This window comes from Thermobia domestica, chromosome 12 (assembly GCF_964235325.1).
Source record: "Thermobia domestica chromosome 12, izTheDome1.hap1.1, whole genome shotgun sequence".
NCBI classification, from domain to species: Eukaryota; Metazoa; Arthropoda; class Insecta; order Zygentoma; family Lepismatidae; genus Thermobia; species Thermobia domestica.
The window spans coordinates 162,635,763-162,657,744 of NC_137465.1; the positions used below are offsets into that span (position 1 = coordinate 162,635,763).

The following is a 21,982-nucleotide window of genomic DNA, read 5'->3' on the forward strand; positions in this document are numbered from 1 at the left end:
AAAAACCTGACTTTCATTAAATATAACATTTGTTTTCTTCCGTGCTTTTTTAGTTATACCTATTGCTTCGATTTGAAAACAAAAGAATAACAAGCTCAATCCAACTCCCCTTACTTACAAGTAAAGAATAAATATCTGAAGTTAATCTCCTAATTAGATCTTCATGCATACCCAGATAGCTCCACGATAACTTATGTAAAAGTTTATCTGGTTCTGATGGAGTATGTTTTCCTTTGATCACCTTTCTTTCATCCCAAAGTTCTGTCCAATATATTTTATAAACCTCTCAGTGGATTTCTAATATTTGTTTTCTGTTATTTATGGAAGATTATTTAAGGACAACCTTTTATTTTTATTCGAGATGGGGTACCGAACTTACGCCTTTTCTATGGCCAGTGACCTACTACACTATTTGAAAATGAGAAAGAAAGAAGATTGTAGACTGTAGTGCAATCATGGATAGCTGAACTGTCGGTCATATATATATATATATATATATATATATATATATATATATATATATATATATATATATATATATATATATATATATATATATATATATATATATGTGTAGTTAAATTTTATTGATGAATGACGACACTAAGGCTTTGTTTCACAAGTGCGAGTGGAGGATTAGTTCATTAAAGCAACCTTTTAAAAAAAGAAGTTAGTTGTTAGTACGTGGAAATTAGAAAATAAAAAGGAATGGAATAAATATTTGTATGAAACATATTTACTCCTCATCATTTTAATTTAGTTGGACGTTACTTAGTTATTGGAAACCATGAGATTATAACGAAACAAAGAAGAACTAAAATTGTGACTCATAGAAGAAAAGGAAAGAAAACGTTTAGGGGATTAGATGTGGAACAAACGATGAGCATGCAAGTGACTCGACCTGACAACCTATGAACGTAGTTACTGAATAAATGTGTTGTTATCGTCTTTCTTTCAAGGTGTTCAATGTATCGAGGACAGCAAACGTCCAGCTAAGGATAAAGTGTTGCCCGTGGAGTATACACGGGCAGAAGATTAATGCCTAATAGTGAATGCTGAAAGCAGAAATGAGAACATTATAGTATCGTTAAGAGCGACCGACTAACGATAAATAGAAGATTTAAGGAATAATTACATATAGGTATGATATATTCTAACGCATTACTAACGGACGACGTATAGCGACATATAAACCTTTGAGTGATATAATTGTTGAAAAATACTTCGAGGTGAAGTGAGAAGCTTTGAATGGCTGAATGACAGAGGGGTGCGATGCAGAAAGTGATTCATAACGCAAGACTTTTCAATGTGTACAGTTTTTAAAGGAGAAAAGAAGGGGTAGCAAAATCCAGATAGCGAATCCATGAGATAATACTGGACTTTACAAATGCATTTTGCTGTGGGAGTATTAAGTCCAGGCATATCTAGGATTTTAAGAGATTGGCCCAATTTTGTGCGTGTTGTATGATATGTTGAAGATATGTTTTCAGGTTAAGTGACATAAGTAACATAATATATTTTCACAATATGATAGGAAAAATGCTTCAATGTTCTTCAATACCTGACAGATTGGTAATATTACAGTGAAACTTTTCGAATTCTCGAGGAATTTAAATTGAGTTATCACGTTGTGCATTAAGTATGAAAGTGATACATTACAATTTCGAGTCTCTTGAACTAAGTTCAGAATATTTCGTATTAAAATTTATAAAATAATAACGTAATATTTTACGACTTCGTGCATTCAATTGAAAGTATAGGTGAAGAATATCAGAGTAATAAGAAGCAATTTTCGAAAATTTAGGTTTCGCTAAAATTTATGGCTTAGTAAGGCCTTTTTCAATAAATAGTGTGAAATTATACTCACTAAATACAGATTCAATTTAGGGGAACTACCAGTAATCGTTCAATAAAAATTCTAAGTTCAATGCAATCAATCTTTTTATTCCCTAAAGAGAGGTTCCCTGTAGGCCACAAAACATTCCACCTATTAGATTTAATTAGAGTTAGCTTCCGGTTGTTTATTGTGGGCTAATAAAGCAGAATATAGCAGAAGCAGCATTGTCTAGAACAGAGTTGGGTATGTTAGACTTAGTAACCTTAGCTTAATTTCTCTTTGCATTTACTCCCGATTTTTAAAAATCCATTCAAGAAATTTCTCAATCCCAAAATTTATTTTCTTTTACAACACATTTCTGGTGATCCCGTGAAGTAAATAGGGAAGTTTAAAATAATTTATCACTCCCTTGTACTCGTAATCTATATAAGAGAGAACTAAATGCTTTTGAATTATCATTCATTTCATAATTTGTTTGCTACTAGCACATGTGTTTCTGTTGGCTCCTATGAAGACCTATATACTTTTAAAATATAAGTCTAACTTTGTTTTATACCTAAGTAGATACTAATAAATTACACTAAAATCTCATTTTCCATATCTGGTACTTTCTATAGACATAGTGCATTGTATTTGGTCTGCAAGTGAGCTTCCTTCTGACTGTGTAGTTTGTACGTGTATCTACACATTAGGAGATCCTGATTCAATTTCAGTTAAAGTTAATGTAGTTCATATTCTTCCTTAAGCTTTACACCTCATACGGCCTTAAAATTGAAAAGAATATTGAACTTAAAAAATCGCTCTACAAAATTATTTTTCTTCATAGCTGTTATCCTTTATATCGCTATTATGAGGTATTTTACGCACAATTTTTAGCTCTTACGCTTGATATAAAATTACATCGTATATATAATATTTTTCAAAACACATGCTTTTTTTGTGAGTAATTTCATCTGTAAATTGCCACAATCCTGCTCAAATATTTTTAAATAGCACCCAATTAAAATGTTTGGTGATCGAAGTGAGTCAGTAAGACTGGAAGATGCTTAGCAATTGCCTACTCTTTCTCTATAGAAGTGGGGATCCTGCCAATTAAAACTTTCTACAACTAATGGGAAAAGAATGTCCAAGTGTTTTTGTCTTTCGGCTAAATCACCAAAACTTACACGAAATCTCATCATTGTGTATATACACAGCGAAAATAAGTTTGCGAAATTGTCAGGGAAACAAGTAGCGTAGTCTATCTATTAAAACTGTTCACCATATTTTTCGACTGTAATTAAACTTATCACCTGAACAAAGATCAGTGGCATCACTAGAGGTACGAAAGATGCATAAAGAAGCATGTGTCATTAAAGACATAAAAACAAAATAAGTGCAATATTTTATGAAGATTCTTTAAAAATATCAATGTAACCATTCTCGCTCTGCTTAAATTTCAATAATATATTTAGCTAGTAACTTTAATACTTGTCTTATTTGTTGTATCAGATGGCAGGTTGTTGGTCATTCCTTTAACTGCCTGGCTTGTTGGGTTAACTACCCAGTAAGACAATGATAGGGTAGCTAGTGTTTTTTTTTTATCTCTGGCTCAAAAACTTAAATGAAGAAGCGGAAAGAAATATTTTAGAACTAGATTAGAGATTCTATACGCATGCAAGAATTAAGTTATTGTGCCTTCACTTGCAAGTGTTCACTTTAATATGATCATTAATATTCTCAAATATGAGACACTCTGATTTTTTATGATGAATAAGCCAGATTCCTACAGAAGATTACATCAGTACTAAAACATTACTAAGGATCATGAATAGTATTATATACAAATATATTCGCAGAAACCATGAGATAATAAGACACCAACTCTAGTAATGCCACTGGCAATCACAAGTATCTTCTTTCAAGTCTATGGCTGATATATGTTTTTTAAATGTTATGTATTGATACTAGAGTGATATTACAGGCAAGAATGAGCATTGATTGATACTTATAATTAAAATTCTTAAACATAGCTTTCATGTTGGTTGCTGGATGAGCACCCTCCAAAGGTACTGTTGTGTCTCTCGAGAGTTGACTTAATGATTAATGATCGCCTGAGGGAACCATTGAAATGTGGACTAGAAGTGTTCTTTGGTGAATTATTATTTGATCTTTCCGGAGAATCCTTCAGACTTGGAGTTCTGGACTCTAAAGACCATCGTGTAACACTGCTTCTCCAAGAGAACTCGGGAGACCTGTTCTGATGGCAGCTGGAGTATGATATGGATGTAGAAGTAGTATTCAGAGTTCCATTACGCCCAAGGCGCCTTCTCTCACGCACACGAACGCCACACAATCTCATAAACCCATCACGAAATTTGGACGACATAAGATTGTATAGGATCGGATTCACGGCTGAATTCAGGTATAACATGATTCTAGAGAACCAAAGGATGTTATAATAAGCCTCTGGACCGAGTTCATTGAGTTTCTCATGAGGTACGAGGATTATCCACAATGTAAATAGCTTAAATGGCATTAAACAAAGGAAGAATGTGAGTACTACTGTCCCTAACATCATCACCACCTGTTTCCTGGCTCTCTGATTGAAACTTTCACCTTTGTTGACAGACACCGTAGTGCCTGGGTCAGCCATCAGATGACATGCTATGATGGCGTATAGAATGACCAAAACGCAGAACGGCAGGAGGAAGAAAACAGATATGGTCATAATGAAGAAAAACAACCGCCAGTTGGTATGAGCTCTAGTTAAACACGTAGGCAACTCATTCCCTTCCTCAGTTGAATTGTAGAGGAACTCGAACTCGGCTATTCCAAGTATGGGGCTGCAAAAAAACAAGACAGAAAAAACAGCTACTATTAGTGTTTCACTGAGATCTATCACTACTACAATAGACTACTCTATAGAAGAAGGGTGAAAGGCATTTTTAAAAGCAGAGAGAATGTTCTTTTCTAAGCTAGTATAATGTTATGAATGAATAATAATCCATAATTGTTTTATTAGACTGCTACACAAGGTCTTCCTAATTTAATCTTCCTCAGATTTAAAAGACCTTCCTTTAGTAAAATTGAATCTGCTGTGTTACTTTGATAAGTTGTTTAAATTGATGAGTATTATGTGGTTTGTATGTCTAATAATCTCAAGAGTCAATATTTTACCTATTTTAATGCGATGTCACAAACTTCCATATAATTATCAAGATAATTTATAGTTTAATGTGATTACATATTACATAGTTTGATAATATTACAGGATCTTTCTTGGGAAATGTTTCTATAGCAAATATAGTTAATTTCACAAAAATGCTTACTTTTGTTAATTTGATTTAGGTTCTTATTTTAAAACAATAATGTATATGAAAGTAAAGTTCTCATTTTTTAATTAACTTTTAATATGATGAAAAATAAAGAACGTATCGCGTATAGATCTAGATACTTTCCTTACACGTTTAGTTCAGTCCTTGATAAGCGCTAAAATGGAAATCAAATCTGATAACTTTCGCATTTATGTCCATGATAGGATAGGGAGTTGAAACTTATAAATCTTTAAGTACATAGGTGTACCTGAAAGAAATTTTGAATGGATAGTTCAAACACTTTCGCCTTTGACTTGATTTCTATATGTATTCTTTACTCTCATTTATAAGTACAAGGGCACTACCCTTCATAAAATAAATTGAGGAAAAGGAATTGCTTACCAAGCCCTTCCTAACTCCGATAACATTGTATTCATCTTATTTACATGTTAGACAATTGGATAGTGTATATTAATTACGAGAGGAGCAAAATCTATTCTTGATTAAGCCTCTTCTCAGAAAGAGAAAGTATAAAAGATGCGTGTGAACCGAACAATAAACAAAATAATTATACAATAAACATACCTATATTAACTTTATGAGTTCAAGTGTAGAACAGATTTTAATGCCTTTTATTATATGATTGAATAAAGATAGAGAAATGCATGTAATTTACAATTCAAACAGAATGTTTTTACATAATGTTAAAAGTTGTAACTTTTTGAGTTTTATAATTCTTGGAAAAACAAGGAAAACCTATTACAACTATGACGATTGTTCTAAACAAATGTTATTGCTATATTTAATGTTTAATGAAAACATCAAAAATCAATTTTGAAATTGTTTCTAAATTGATTAAGATTGGGTCACTAGTCTCTCCTTACTCTAAATTTAATAGAATCATTGTATTTTACCATATTTTACTGTCAAAAATATGTTCAACTGGATTATCTAGCTAAATAACGAACCAATTTGTTTCAGATATTCCATTTCTGAATGTGGCTATTGTGCAATAATTATTGAGTTTAGTCATTTGGTTGTTATTCGATTTTTAAAAAAGTCTGAATTAATATGAACAAGTCTACGGTACTCTGTCAAATTTGAACATTCGACTTAAAACATTGAAATATTCTCTTCCTTTTAAAATTGGAGACTTACAAGAACTCTTAAGATAAAAATAAAATGATTACAAATATTAAGCTTTTATTTGAAATAAATTGAAGTAAACATAGACTGGAAAGGAAATCGTAGATGTTATTTCCAAATTTAAATGAAATACAATATTATTTATGGACAGCGACGTCATAGAAAAATTTGCAACATGAATAGTCAGTTTGTAATTTTGAGTTCAACTGTTTCTTTTATCGATAACCGAAGCCAAAGATAATGACCTAAATCTACAAGTTGCGATAGTGAAATGCACGTATTAGGTATCTTTCAAATGATATCTTAATTATTCTATTAAGGTAGTAAAGATATTTGTTCCATGATATGACTGAAAAACTTAAACTTTCGCAATGATTTACTCAACAGATTTTCATAAATGTGAGAGAAACAATACACTGTACATTAACAAATTAATTAAGAAATCGCCTAATAGATTATTGAATAAGTACACCGCAAAGGTAACTGTTCATAGAATTTACTGTTTGTTTTTTTTATTATTTTAATTATAAAAAGTATCTTAACATTGGTAAAGTGACAATTTTCTGTTCCACTTTTGTCCAAAGTATCGCGCCATTTAACTTCGAATATTTGGTCTGTGTATAATACGAAATGTATAGAGTAAATGTTTGAATTGTAATATAACTGCTGAAGATCTCTGAATATGATTTAATATTGAGACAATAGATTTCTTAAATATTTCAGTACATTGTTATATATTTTACATCCTACTTAAGCTTACTACATTTCCCAAATATTAGTTATTTGAAAATTTCTGATACGTGATAAAAATACGATATTTCAATGTATTTTCTATGAGAGGGGTAATTCTCTTGAAATATGCTATGCTAATCTTTTTATATGAATTAATTAAATGTTGTTCCTTGCCTTAAACTACTATTTAAGTGTGTTCTGAAAAGATTTTTTATAAGATCCTATATGTTCTTGAAACTGCTGTTATACAGTCACACGTCTCTGGAGTGCTAAACATCAACGCAAAACGAAATATTGTAGAATTTTCGAAAGAATCAGAGAAAATTTGTTACTATGGAAAGGCATTCGGAAAGGCAAGACAATTGACTCAAGAAGAAATTGCACAAAAACTCAAATGAATAATCCTTATACCAAATCATGATACTTTATTTACTTTATTTTCATATGTAACAGTTATTGGAATTACGAGATAAAAATAGGGAAGAAGTTGGAAGTGACAAATATTGGAAGACCAAGATGAAATTAACTTATCTAATATACATATCCACCCACACCCACACCCACACATACACCCACCCACCCACACACACACACACACACACACATATATATATATATATATATATATATATATATATATATATATATATATATATATATATATATATATATATATATATATTAGAAAAAGTTTTAAGTAAAGACTCATTTGCCATTAGGAAAGGACAAAGTGGAATGAAGTCTTTTCAACAAAGTTTAATTAAGAACAATGTAAAACATATGGTAAAATGAATAAATATAATAAAAATAAAGGTGGTAGGAAAGTGAGGTATATAATAATGTGGAAATTCTAAGAAAAAGAATTAAGAAGACAATCCAGTATATGTGTGATGAGAGTTTGTATTATCATAATAATAAGAATCGACATTACACAAAACTAATGTAGGATAACACGAAGGATTCAAAATGTAAGTATGGTTAAAGAACGGAGAAAAATGGCTGAACAGAACAAAAAATTAGTAAGGAAATACTAATTAATAAGCATGGAAAAATCTGGAAAAACCCAGACAATTTAAAATAGGAAAACATACTGAAAGGAAAGTACTTGGGATCGAACGGGTGAATACGCACAGAAAGGAAAGCATGTGTAATGTTAGCACCCCGGAAGTAAACAGTGATATTCGTTTTTCTGCAAGATGCTGTAAACGTTCGGAAGAGCAGGGCAAAGTAGAATACGTGCCGTAACTTCACGGCGTGTATAAGTTTGACCCTCGGCAATTTTTGCGGAAGCGGTTAGGTAGATTGAAACATTGCTGCACACGTATCCCATTATTTTTCGGAGCACACATGCTGAATGAAAACGTATTGCCCCAGGGTTCCCCAGAGGGTCCCAAACTGGGTCCACTTCACAATTTTCAAATGGTAAGGGGACGAGTAGTATATTGTTTGAAAGGTGTTTTGAAAAGAAACAAGTTGCAACAAGTCCCGAGTTTGTATGAGCACCTTATGTACAATGGTGGTCACAAACTCTTTCATGACAACTGTGTTGACATTTTCACTGCCTACCATTTTGTATAGAGTGAGCGTAGAGACTCGGGACTTGCTTCATCTTGTTTCTTTTCACAATACTTTTCAAACGATATACCACTTGACCTCCCTTGTCATTTGTAAATTGTGAGGTAGACCATGTATGGGACCCTCCGGAGGACCCTGGGATACAACGTTTTCATTCAAAATGTGTGTTCCTAAAAATAATGGGACAAGTGTTCCCCGATTTTTCTATTCCCTCATCCAAATGAGCCGGGATCATACTTTTTAGACGCCCTGAAGTTATGGCACGTATTCTACTTTGCCCTGCTCTTGCGAACGTTTACAGCATCTTGCAGAAAAACGAACATCATTGTTTGCTTCCGGGGTGCTAACGTTGCACATGCTTTGCTTTTTGTGCGTATTCACCCGTTCAAGCCAGTACTTTCTTTGTAAAAGACTTGATGTGAAAAGTTATATTATTCTGAGCATGATAAATGGTATGGTGGAACGAAGAAGTAGGAGAAGGAAATCCTTGCTATTCAGGATCCTTGAAGGAATTGTATTAAAATAGGTGGCTCTAAGATGAAGTGTTTGATAATGGAATATAGTGTTTGAAAACTTATCAATTTTCATAATCTTATCTGCAAGTGAATAGAGGGTACTTATATTGATGGTAAGTACTAAATCTGAAGATATGCTAAAGACCTATCAGAAAGAGTGGAGTCAAAGCAAGTGTACATCCTCAATCTGTTAATTGACGAAGAGAATTCGAAAAATAATAGCTTAGCAATGAAGATATTTTTTTAAGAAATAGAAAACTATAACAATTGCTTGAATCCAGAAATCTGTATCTATAATAGTAAATACAAACAATCATATAAATACTTTTAAAATAACGAAAAATAACTAAGATCAAAGCACATCATTAGGAAAAAGCAAGAACTAAAGTAAGAAAAATATTGCATCCAGACGAAAAAGCATTAGATAAAGAATAAAAGAATTATGAGAATAAAAAGCGTGAATGTTTTGGATTTTGAAAAAAGAAAAGAAAACAATATTACTGAAACTACAATTAATGAGAGAGAAAATTGAAAAAAGCCGTACTTATTTATCACGGTATTGAAGTGAGATAGTAACATGTGACCTAATTTCGGTACTGCATATATTGAGAGTGTAATGAAAAACTTTCGCTTTCTGTATCATCAAGTAAGGTAAATAAAATTATATCGAAATAGCTTTCAGATGCCACAAAAGTTATTAATACTATATGTCATCTATATACGTAATTCGATTAGCCTTGTTTTGAGTAAATAAAGAAAGGTGTATTGAAAAATGCGTAACAGATCTGACATAGATACTAATAATCCCATCTTGTACTAATATTTGGTTATATTACATATATCGAAAATACTTTTCGTTTTACTTGTAATTCAATATAGTAGTGAATATAATTTTGGAAAAAAAAAATTAGTCTTAGTTGAATTACGAATATTTTGTGTAATATGAACATGTTAGAAAGTAAAAAGAAGCCCAATTGAACTACAAGGGAAAAATAGCGTATAAATGCTGATACCATTGGTGCTCAAACAACACATTTTCAGAGACTTGAGATACGAAACATTAATTAAAATCTTATAACGTATAACTGAACACCGAATTAATAAATTTCAAAATCGTTTCAAGGTAAGTAAGTATTTTATTTTTTAAGAAATAAATAATCTCATAAACTATTTAAACGCAGTATCTTGGAAAGAAATTTGGTGTTTACGATTCGCGAAGTCTATCACCTTAATATTAACTAAATTTGAGATTTAGAAGTAGAAATGTTTTTCAAGAGGAAACTAATAAAGTATATGAAGTGAATAATTTTTTGAAATATTAAAAAATAAATAACAAGGGATAGATGGTTTGAAATTACTACGTTAAAAACAATGTTTAATATTTGTATGGTAAACAGTCGAAAGAACTATCCTTCAATGTTAAAACAAGCATGGAAGTTTACAAGAATATCATATTAGGAGAATAGTAGAGATTAGAAACTTAAATACACAATTGATAAAATTGTATTCTATGATAATTTATCTAAGTTTATTGCTAACAGTTCATAACTTTTGGAAAATAATATATCCTATTTATTTTAAGTGTGGGCTTGTTTGTATGTGTAATATATAACCGATAAAATTAACACAAATTAACTAACTTTATGTTGGTCTACTATTTAAGAAGAGAGTAAGACGAAGGTATAAGATTTAATAAATGAAAAAAAGATCAATCTAGAAAGCATTTTAGAGTCGGAATTTATTCTCCAAAAGTTTGACTTTAGACTCGTGATTTTGAAACAACAAAGATTGCAAATTAATTCGAACTAATGCTTTGTGGTTAATTAGGAAGCAATTGAAATTTAAAGAAATATCGCATAATCATAAATTTCATGACATAGTTTTACTAGTAATGAGGTTATTGTCTTTATTGGAAAACGAAGATAGATTATGAAAAATTGAAATAATGCATTTTGAATGAAACTGAAGTCAACTAAATAGGTATGTTTGAATTCTCTCTTTGACAAATACACAAAATATTAGAACTACACTATATGGTTTTGACATTAAACCGAATGAAAAATCACAAATATTTTAGTTTAGCATTTTCAATAAATAACATGAAGAAGTTATACAGTTTTATTTATAAATATGAAAGTGATATATTATGAAGGAAACATAATGCCTAACAGTTTTGTGAAAGTTAAGTAAGTTTATCAATGTCGAAAAATGCTTATAAATTTGGTTATTAATGTAATCACAAAGAACATCTAACTCAATCTCCACGAACATGTCGCTTATCTTATTTATACAATGATCGATTCCGTGTATCGAATTGATGCAAAAGTTAGTCCCGTTTTTATGACAAAATTTGAAGAAATAATTACTTTCATAAATATAAACTTTAGTCAATAAAGCATGTGCTGTTCTGTTCGATGACATGACCTTTATCCACCTCATCGCTAGCTATATAATCCCTACACTCATAGAAGTTCTTATGTGTCTGGCGAAAGAACTGATCCAGATGCTTTTTCAGATCTTTCCATGTAATTTGTTTTACCATTTAAGCTGTTTTGAAGTAATCAAAGCAAATCATAGTCAAAAGGCACAAAATCTGGAGAGTAAGGTGCGCGAACAAAACATTTCAATTTTCAGTTTATGTTTTGTGGCAGGCACATGTGTTTTAGCATTATCGTAATGGAACACGACACAATTTTTGTTGGCTAATTCAGATTGCTTCTCGTCGATTGGTCTCTTTAATCCGCTGAGTTGTGATATACTATTTCTCGAAATTAATCGTCTGGTTTTCAGGTAACGGTTTGTAATAAACGATTCCCTTTCAGTCTCGCCAAATTCATAGCATAATCTTATTCGGATATCAACTGGTATTTGCATTGGTATATCCGCTTATACCATGATCTCTTGTGCCTAACGCTGTTGTATATAATCAAGGTTTCATCACCTGTAATCATATGATTTAAAAATGGGTGGATTTTGTTCAGTTTCAATAGAGAATCGCAAGTAGAAATTAGGTTCTCAAATGTTTTTTGTTAGCTGATTCAGCACACATGCATTGACCTTGCTAACCATTCCAACGTGACGTACTCGCCTTAACATTCGTGACTGATTGATTACAAGAATTTGTCTGACCTCTTGAGTAGTTCTATGCCGATTACTTTCAATTAGTTCCAATATTTCGTTATCATCAGCTTCGCCCCGAACGTGGTGCAGCGCTAGCATTAAAATTGTTCCACTTACGGCACGTAAAGTTATCGACGACACTCCTACACAGTACATATCTCCTTCTACATCTAAGTCTACGACACATTTTTGCCTTTTCGGAAATAAAAAAGCATGATATATCGAAAATGCACGTTATTTTTTGCCATTGTTTATGCTGTATAAAATGTAAACAACACAACCAAATCACACTAACTTCTTTTTCGCGTATTTACGAAAGTTCTCTGTTACATACTAGCAAGTAACCATTACATGTAAAGCAGCAAGCACTTTAGTTTTGCGTTGCAATATCATCTAGTGCCAGAAACAGAACCAACTTTTGCATCAAATCAATAAATAACAGAAGGAATTGATAAAATATTTCATGAATTTGTAATTACGAAAAAAATTAAAATATTACCATAATGAAAATTGTATCGAAATGATACACATGCTATTTAAGTGTTTGTGCTCAAAATATAACATTTAAAATGGACCTAAAATATTTGGAACCCATAAAAATTTGCAAAGAGAATTTATGCAAGTGCTAATAATATCACCAATTAGGAAATAAAAATTAAACAAAATGCATGTCCAGTTCATGAAACTTCCAAGTATTGCACGTTGAAAAGAAATAGTGGGACTAGAAAAAACAAGAGTATAGGGGGAAATTTCATATTTCCGTTCATACAATACTAACAATTTGTAAAGTAATGTTTAACATTGGTATTTAATGCTGTATGTTAGGTTTAAGAAATATTTTAGGAATGAAAAATACAGTCTTTTATCTGCTAGGTTATGTTATACTTTTGAAAGAGTGAAGTTAAATGGTGGAATAGCCAAGTATACTATACACAAAAATAAACCTTACTTATTTACAATACCCAGGACTGCAATTTTTCAAATATACAAACAAAAATCTTGGATAAGATGTAATGACATCAGACAATAATATTTAGAGATATTAGTTGAGATATTTTTCCTTCTTGTTCTTGATATATTGAAAGACATTGGTGAAGTTCCAGAGAGGTAAAATATAAGTGCTAAATATTACAAATAGTATTCTAGCTAAATGTTGTGTACACGGAAGTATATGTCTGTAAAATAATGTTACTTCAAACGCAGAAGATATAATCAAATTATATAAACTAAACCAAACGGAAGTTAATGAATGACTGGTTGTAAAGTGATTATTAGAAATTAAGTAGATTTCTAAATATAATGTTTCTTTTCATATGAAAATCATGTTAATTACTTAATAGAACTAAGCCGTCATCCAACAGGCAACATAATTTTAATAAAAACTAGGGATAAAGGCCTGTCAAGATGAATCTACAAGTGTCTATGATCCTATCTAAAACCCTAATAATATTTGAAACTTCACCACAAGGAAGAAATATTATTTTCCTTTCTTTAATCATTTTCCAAACGACAGTACTTTTAATTACAAAGTAGCATTAACATACCAATCATTGAGAGTGTGTAATGTAAACTAGATCAGTGTTTCAAAGATCTTGGAGACATCTAGGACAATCTATGTGTGTATTATCATATTTTTAAGCTTTGACAAACACACCATCGCAGCTAATTTTTCCTGTCTTAAGGATTATGATAAAATGTTAATAAAAGATAACTAGGTATACAATCTCTGATGAACTTATACTTGAGATGATTCGTATTTACTGTATTGATAATCGAAAATTCTGTTGAATCAGGTTGAATTGAAATTATTGGATTCAAAACTAACTCTTTGCGAAAACTAAACTTTTTTATTATTATTACTTTGGTTTAGTTCCATATGGAACTTTCGTGATATCAAGAGCATAATGTAATAAATTTGAGATGTACAACCCTCTGTTGTTTGCATCCGAAGCGTTACGCTGTCATCAGGGAAGTTGAATATTACGTACATAAGCACCAAAAATAACTGTAGTTCTGAGATTACGAGAAAGCCCTAAACCAAATATGTAGTTGAATTAAGATGCAAGATATAACAAAATAGTTTGAAACCACAGTAAAATAAAAAGTAAAGAAAAGTAATTAAAGAGATTTATATTTAATTTGAGATCTTTTATTTAATAGAATATGCATAGAACAAGAGTATGATTTATTCGTAAATCCTTTCTCCACGAAGCATTGCTAAGCTATATTCATTTTTAAAGATAATTCAGTTTCACTGAAATTTATATTTACATGCATTTGCTTTTAAGTTTTGAATCATTCCATTATTGAAAGTGTATTTTATAAAGGAAAAAAAGTATGCATATTGTTTAGAAAATTGAATAATATGACTTGTTTAGTGGTCGTGCAAATTAAAAATGCCTTCAACCCAAAAGATATTAACATATCACAAGCATAACATGTTACAGCTAGCATAACTAAAATATTCTTAGAATACAATGAACAAACATCAAAAAAATAACAAAATAGATTATTTTGAATAAACTAAAAATATACATATATGCTAAACAGATGATTAACATTCATTGTAATATGTAAAAGTACTTAAATATATCAATACATTTCATATACGATTGACTTAAAAAAAGAATATCTACAAGCTATTCTAAACTTTAAAAACAATGTAGCTATAATATTATTTTTGGAGAAAAAGATTAATACTCTCATTGTGTATTCAATCACGTTGCTCAGTGATCATATGAGAACTGTGATGCTTAAGAAAAGTGTAAAGACAGATTGCGTGCACAAGTAATATATGCAGTAATCCTGTATCCAGTAATATATCTCGAAAATCATTGTAGTTCACTAATATATATAGTAAAATTTACAACGATTTAAGTGCGAGTATACTGATGTGATATAGTTGTAAGATTCTAATTATTTAAATAATGACTATAATATTGTAGTTATTAAGGAACACTGTAATTTCCACTTCTGTCGCCCATACACATTGATATATAATTTAATTTGGACATCATAGAAGCATATACGTGAAGGTTTCGTTGTATTCTTTGATAAAAGACTTATAATGTAACGATTAAAATTATTTTTAACTGATTTCAAATATCCTTAAAGTCTAGCAATACATTATAAGAGAATTAAAGCTGAAAAGGACAATACTTAACCTAAAGCCGAACTTTTTTCTTTCACTCACAACAGTAGAGAAAAGTGTATTTACAAAATAAATTTAAAAAAAAATACACATACACCGCGTATTTAACACATGTATCAGATGGTGAGATAGTCAATATATCATCGGTCTTCGTTTGATTAAGAAAAATCAATCACGACTACAGTGTTTATCACACATGATCTACGAACTTTCCAAATCTTGACCAAGTTTTACCTTCACTTAATCAGTATGTTTGAAAAGTATCTTTCAGTATAGATTATTAGTTTCCGAGTTACTAACCATTAGACTTGGAGTCGGACTTAGCCAAATTTTAGCAAAAAAATCACTACTTGTTATTTTAACAAGAATTAGGGAAAATACATGGAATAAACGTGTTAACATTAACTTGAAGTTCAGCGTAAACCTGCTAAACGTAAAGTAAATGCAGCACGTACTTGTAATAAAGATTTTGAATATAATGAAAATAAAGGATGAACTTTTCCGCCATTAGGAAACTAATTGCTAGTTCTACACTTCTTTTATTTTTCTATGAAAATTTGTCCATGTGCTTCAATATTTCTTAAAATTGAGGTAAACGTATTTGTAGACTGAAAATGAAATTCACGCTAAATGCCAAAAATAGAATATCAAAATGTGGGCTATGTGCCTAACACTTCTCAGTTAAAATTGGGCTATATAGTATTCACTGTGGAAGTAGTTTAAATAATCGCCAAGAGAATGCGCGTGAGCCTATGAGCCACAAGTTCTGAAGTACAATCTAAGCTTTTTACCCAACATTTTCATTTTGGAACTTAGCACGGATTTATAATCAGTCTACATTTATCCTGATTAATTCTGTCATCCTCTGATAAGACAGTTGGATATATGTATCTCTATTACATGATTTGTTAGACTTCCTAACCTAACTATGCTGAGCATAAGTGTTGGATGTCTTATAGAACGGTTTTGTTCGTTTGTCTATGCGTCCGTTTCTTAACCAATATCAGGGGGAAAACGGTAAGAGGCATCGAGAAGTGGGTTTTAACAATCAATTTAGCGTCCCAGAACGTTTTATCTCTTCCGTTAACCCTCTATCAAAACCGGAAGTGTTTCAAATTAGCCATTTCTGATTTCAACATTTATCGCTACAGAACCGAAACGATAGGACAAAACGGTTTTTCGAAAAAAAATTCAATGCCTCAAGACAACATAGTATCATTATCCACAATACTCAAAACAAACCGGAAGTGGTTCAAATTTACTATTACTTTTGCTTTCAACAGTGATTTTAATATAGCAGAAATGGTAAGAGATACGAAATGCGGCTTTTGCCAATTATTCAGCGTTGCAAGAATAGAGTTCATCTCCTCCATTAACCGTTTATTCAAATCGGAAGTGGTTCAAATTAACCATTTTATGTATCAACATTTATTGCCACAGAAGAAAAATGATAGTAGATACCGCAAAGCGGTTTTCTACAATTCATTTAGGATCTCAAAAGAACACATCATCACAATCTGCAAGACTACTGAGACCAGAAGAGGTTTAAATTTAGTGCTACTTCCGGTTTCAATATTTATTTCCATAGAGCAAAAACAGTACGAGATATCGATATGTGGTTTATTGCAAATCGATTCAGCTTTCCAAAAATAGGTTTCATCTCCTCTGTTAACCCTTTATTCAAACCGTGTAGCTCAAATTAACCATTCCCAGTTTTAACATTTATCATTGTAGAACAAAACTTGTAACAGATAGCGACAAGAGGCTTTCTGCAATCGATTCAGGGTCATATCACCACAACCTGCAACACTCTACCGAAATTGAAAGTGGTTTAAATTTACTAATACTTTCGGTTTCAATCTGATTTCCATAGAGCAAAACCGGTAAGAGATGTCGAGATGCGGTTTTCTGCAATTGATTCGATAAGAAACTAAACTTTAAATCTTAAAGATAGATTAAATAATACCTTCTGAAATTATACACTTAACTATCTTTGAAGGATTTTCCCGAAGTTATTTTGAATATAATAGTTTCTATACATGTTATTAAGATACCCTTGTGCTTAGGTATTTAACGTGCAAGTTTAATTAATGAAAGAAACCGACAAAGTGAAAGTTCAATTTTCGAACAAAATTTATATTACTAACGCCAACACAAATTGTTACCATAGAAACTGCTATGAGTAGCACGAACTTGAATATAAAATGGCTATCTTTTATTTCATTTTTTTTTGAAAAAATAATATTTCTTATTAATGATATTGTACGGTCTAGCATAAATATTAAAGAGGTCTTTTATGAATTAAAGCGTAGGCGAGCGCTTTTATTTAAGTGAGATTTAAAGTTCAGCACCTGCATATTCTCCATAGAAAAATAACACAATGCAACAAAAGAATGGTATATGGTATAAAGAGAAGATTAAAAAAAAAACATAACAATAGTTCAATATTTGTTTTCAAAGATAGCACATAGAAAATGAACGGAAGCATAAAAATCCAATTAAAAGAAAAAAAAAGAATTGAACATATGTTTATAAAAATGAAATTTAAATCCTATGTGTATGTATATATTCACATTGAAGAAAACTGACATTCCTTGCGAATAATATAACATTCGCAAACTCTCTCTCTCTCTCTCTCTCTCTCTCTCTCTGTGTGTGTGTGTGTGTCGATATATACATATATTTAACAAATCTCTATTTTCATTGTCTATGATCAATATGTTATGCAACCCGAAAGAAAATGTCGAATAGTGGGTTGAATAAAGTATCGGGGTTTACATTTGATTATCATATCCATGTTTCTTTTAATGCAAAGCTTGTCTATTCATAATAAATCGACATTTTCTTGTTTGAACTCAAACACTTCTCTCAGACCTGTAACCCGGAAACTTTCATTAATGAAATTAATTCAAAGCGCTTTAGCATAGTTTTAATAATTTACGAGAGATATTTTTTTTTTAACCACCAGATGAGAACCACATGGGATGACGAAGCGGGAATAAGCCAAATTGTTTATTAAAAATTGTCCCACACCAAAAGATAGATGATACCATTAAATCATTGTGGAGTAACGAGCATGAAAACATATCGAACGCCAATCAACGCGCAAAGTATGAACTGCGTGGTGAAATTAGATTTCTCCTAGCGGTTGCTGAGTTCCCTGAAATTCCAAAAGCAGACAGTTCAGCAATCCTAACGTACGCCTTTTCACCAACCACATGATGCATGCGTTGCCTACCCCACACATTTCAAATATTCTTTACTCTTGCTGTCTACTCCTTTAAATTTTCGCAGTTAGTCATCACTTATAAAATTTCTGCCGTCAATCAACTCATACAACGATTAATTTCATCCATATTGTGTCCCTTCTGCCTGGAGAAATTGAATCGCATCACAAGTACACACTTAGCAGGCGTATTTATGCACGTTTTTGTCTCTCGCTGCTTTACAATGATTAACAGCAGAATTTGTCTCTTGGAAGAAGGGTGATGCCCAAAGAAAAATTTGTCTTATTCTTGTTTTGTCATCTCACGTAGTTCGTCTGGTGACTTAACGGAGGCTGAAAAAATTCTCTCTCGTGTTTAAGCTTGAGTGCGACTGTGGATCATAAGTATTTTTCTGAAATGGAAAGTTGAAGAGTAAGTTTTCTTAATACATCGAATATAAGGCGCTTGGTATTTTTTTTACATAGCTTAGTAAATGACTTCAATCCATATATATGAAGGTGGTGTAAAGCTGCATTTAGTCTAGATATTATGCCACACAATACTGAGTTTTCGTAAAAGTAGAGATGGTTCGATTGCTACCCAACAACCCTCATATATGAAATGTAGTCTATGAAGTAAAAAAGAATCACGTTGTTCTATAATATAATATTACACGTTGTTCTATAATATTAAATCATATGTGTGTCTGTTTCAGGATTAACTGCCACTGTTTCTTCTTTATCATCACCAATCTTTATTAGCCCGAAACCAACAGCTAATTACTTGCGAGGTGGTAAAATAGAAGTTGAAAGTCTTTTTCGCATAATTTATAAGAACTGGAAAAATTTAGGCAAATTCACTTCGTACTCGCTTAGCTTCCCTTGTCTACGGGGTTGATTATACCTACTTGTAGGAAGAATTAGCTGTGCATGGCAATAATCTTTTCTCCTCTCTCCAGAGGATCTGTTTTGTCTTTTAAGTGAAATGTTCAGACACGAAATTAATTTACAGTGTTACGAAGGCAAGTCCCAAAATATCTCACGAAAATTTGTAAATACGATACCAAGACGCACAAAATTTGTTTTGCAGGATGTGTCGTAAACATATACGGCTCAAAATTTCCTTTAAAAAATACACATTAAATAAAAGTTTGAATAATGCTAACCTATCCCCTGAGGAAGAAATACAGGCATCTAGGAGAGAGACGAAATACACGAATAAGGTATTCTATTATCTTCCGCCTGTATAAGGGGAAGAAGGCAACGCGAGCAGACACCTGTGTTTCTTTGCTGTCTCGTCTGAGAAAAGAGCCATTTCTGGATAGGGTGTTGACATGTGATAAGAAGTGGGTCATGTAGCAAGCTCCATGCCGCCGTCATCATTGGTTAGCAACCCATGAACCGTTTCCAAAACAGCCGAAACCAGCATTGCACCAGAAGAAGGTCCTCCTGTGTGTTTGTTGGACTCGTGCATCGGGAACTGCTACCATCAATGTAACTGTGTACTGTCAGCAGTTGAACCGTGTTCAAGGAAAACTCAAAATTCTGGAGCCAGCACTTTTGAATCTCAAAGGGGTTCTCCTGTTACAGGACAAAGCTAAGGCCCGCGTGACTAGCATGGCCCGGGACACCATTCTACGCCTTGGGTGGGAAACACTATTGCATCCGCCATACTCCCCGGACATTGCGCCGTTCTATTATCACCTGTTCCATAGCTTGGACAATCATCTTAGAGGATGCCAGTTGAAATCCCTAGTAGAGGTGCAAACTGCACTTTATACCTTCTTTGTTCCACGGCCCACCAAGTTCTATTGCAATGGAATCCATGGTCTTCCAGAACGTTGGCAGAAGGTCATCGATGCTGATGGGGACTATTTTTTACCTTCCAGGTACGTCTTAGGTGACAAAACTTTCTTGGTTACTTTTATATAAATTCGTATAAGAATAGTGCAATCTAAAATACACAATAATTAAACAGGAATAAAAGTTGGTGTTAGTAAGCCAGTAAACTTAAAGAGTAATTCAAACTATGTACCTGATGGGTTCATGCTATGAAATCAGATAATTAAATAGCTAATATCGCAATACTTCCCAGAATTGAAATATGATTCGAATGTAATTTGATTTTTTTTAATAATTAAAAAGGCAATATAATGAAATCCAACTATAATACAAGATGATTTTATTATTTCTTCGGAATTCCTAGTTGCAATCCATGAGAATATATTTGACCATGTAGCCGATTGGTGGCTTACGTCGAATTCTGTTGGAATAAGAATTGTCCAAACAAATATTGTCGAATTTGGTTGGAAAAAGAGCATGATAGAAAGATGTGATTTTTTTTCTGCGTGTACCTTCATATCAATGATCAAACGGTAAGGGCTTCTTCTTCTTTTTTTTTTTTTTTTTTACCTCTAATGAATTTCACATATGAAATGTTTTTAAACAGAGAGATTATAAAGATTGTGGATTGTGTAAAGCCCATTTCTTCCTTGATACTAGTTTTTTCTGTATATATAGTTTTTTCTACACCCTGTTCAGTTCTCATAATCCTGGACTAGTTCTTCCATGAAGATTTTCATACATGAGCTTCAACTTCTACGAGCATCTATGGAGAAACTATATTTAAAACGTTCATCTTAGTACGGTGATTCGAAACTATTTGTTTAAAAAACATCTTCAAATAATGGTCACGACATCGATCCAACTCCATTATCCATTATTTCAATAATGGCGCAAATGTTGATCAGGAGAGATAATAAATTTTATACTATTTAAGGGTAAGATAGGTTACCAAAATCTTCACTCAAAAGTTGGTTCAGTCACTTTCGTTCTATATCTTTCGATGTCCAAGATGCTACTCGTACTGGCAACCAATCATAGCAAAAGAGGATACTGGCAAAAATCGAGGAAGACCGACATGTAAACAGTCATAACATCGTTAATAATCTAAACATAAATAATTGAAGAGTTTTAAATAATTTAGAGAATGCTGAATACAAAAAAAAAAAAAAAAATCCTCGACATTTAGGTGTCCACATTATATCACTCAAAACGTTTACCCGATCAAATTTCTATCCGCAAATCTCTATTTAAACGCAATTAACTCGAACCATTTTTGAAGTGGTTGATCATAAGTGATGAAAAGTGGGTAACTTAGGACAACAATGTACGAAAAAGAAGCAAGGAGAACCTCCACAGCTTGTGGAAAATCCATACTTACGACCAGAAAGGTTAAGGTGTGCTTGGTGCGATTGGACGAACATCACGCATCACGATTTGCTGTCGCCGAACAGAACTATAGACTCAGGCTTATACTGTCGACAATTAGTTCATGTAGCAATTCAAAAGAAATGAGTGGAACTGGTTAACAGAAAAGGTGTAATATTTCATGCTGATAACGCT

At 32.0% G+C, this 21,982-nt stretch overlaps 1 protein-coding gene across 1 annotated transcript in view; it reads right to left on the reverse strand.

Moving 5' to 3' along the window:
* The window catches only part of LOC145666167 (uncharacterized), a 172,674-nt gene that overhangs the window by 55,531 nt on the left and 95,161 nt on the right, over window positions 1-21,982 (reverse strand). Inside the window, exon 3 of the mRNA XM_081733246.1 lies at window positions 3,846-4,662. Coding sequence (XP_081589372.1) covers window positions 3,846-4,662 — 817 coding nt within the window. The remainder of the gene's footprint in view (window positions 1-3,845; window positions 4,663-21,982) is intronic.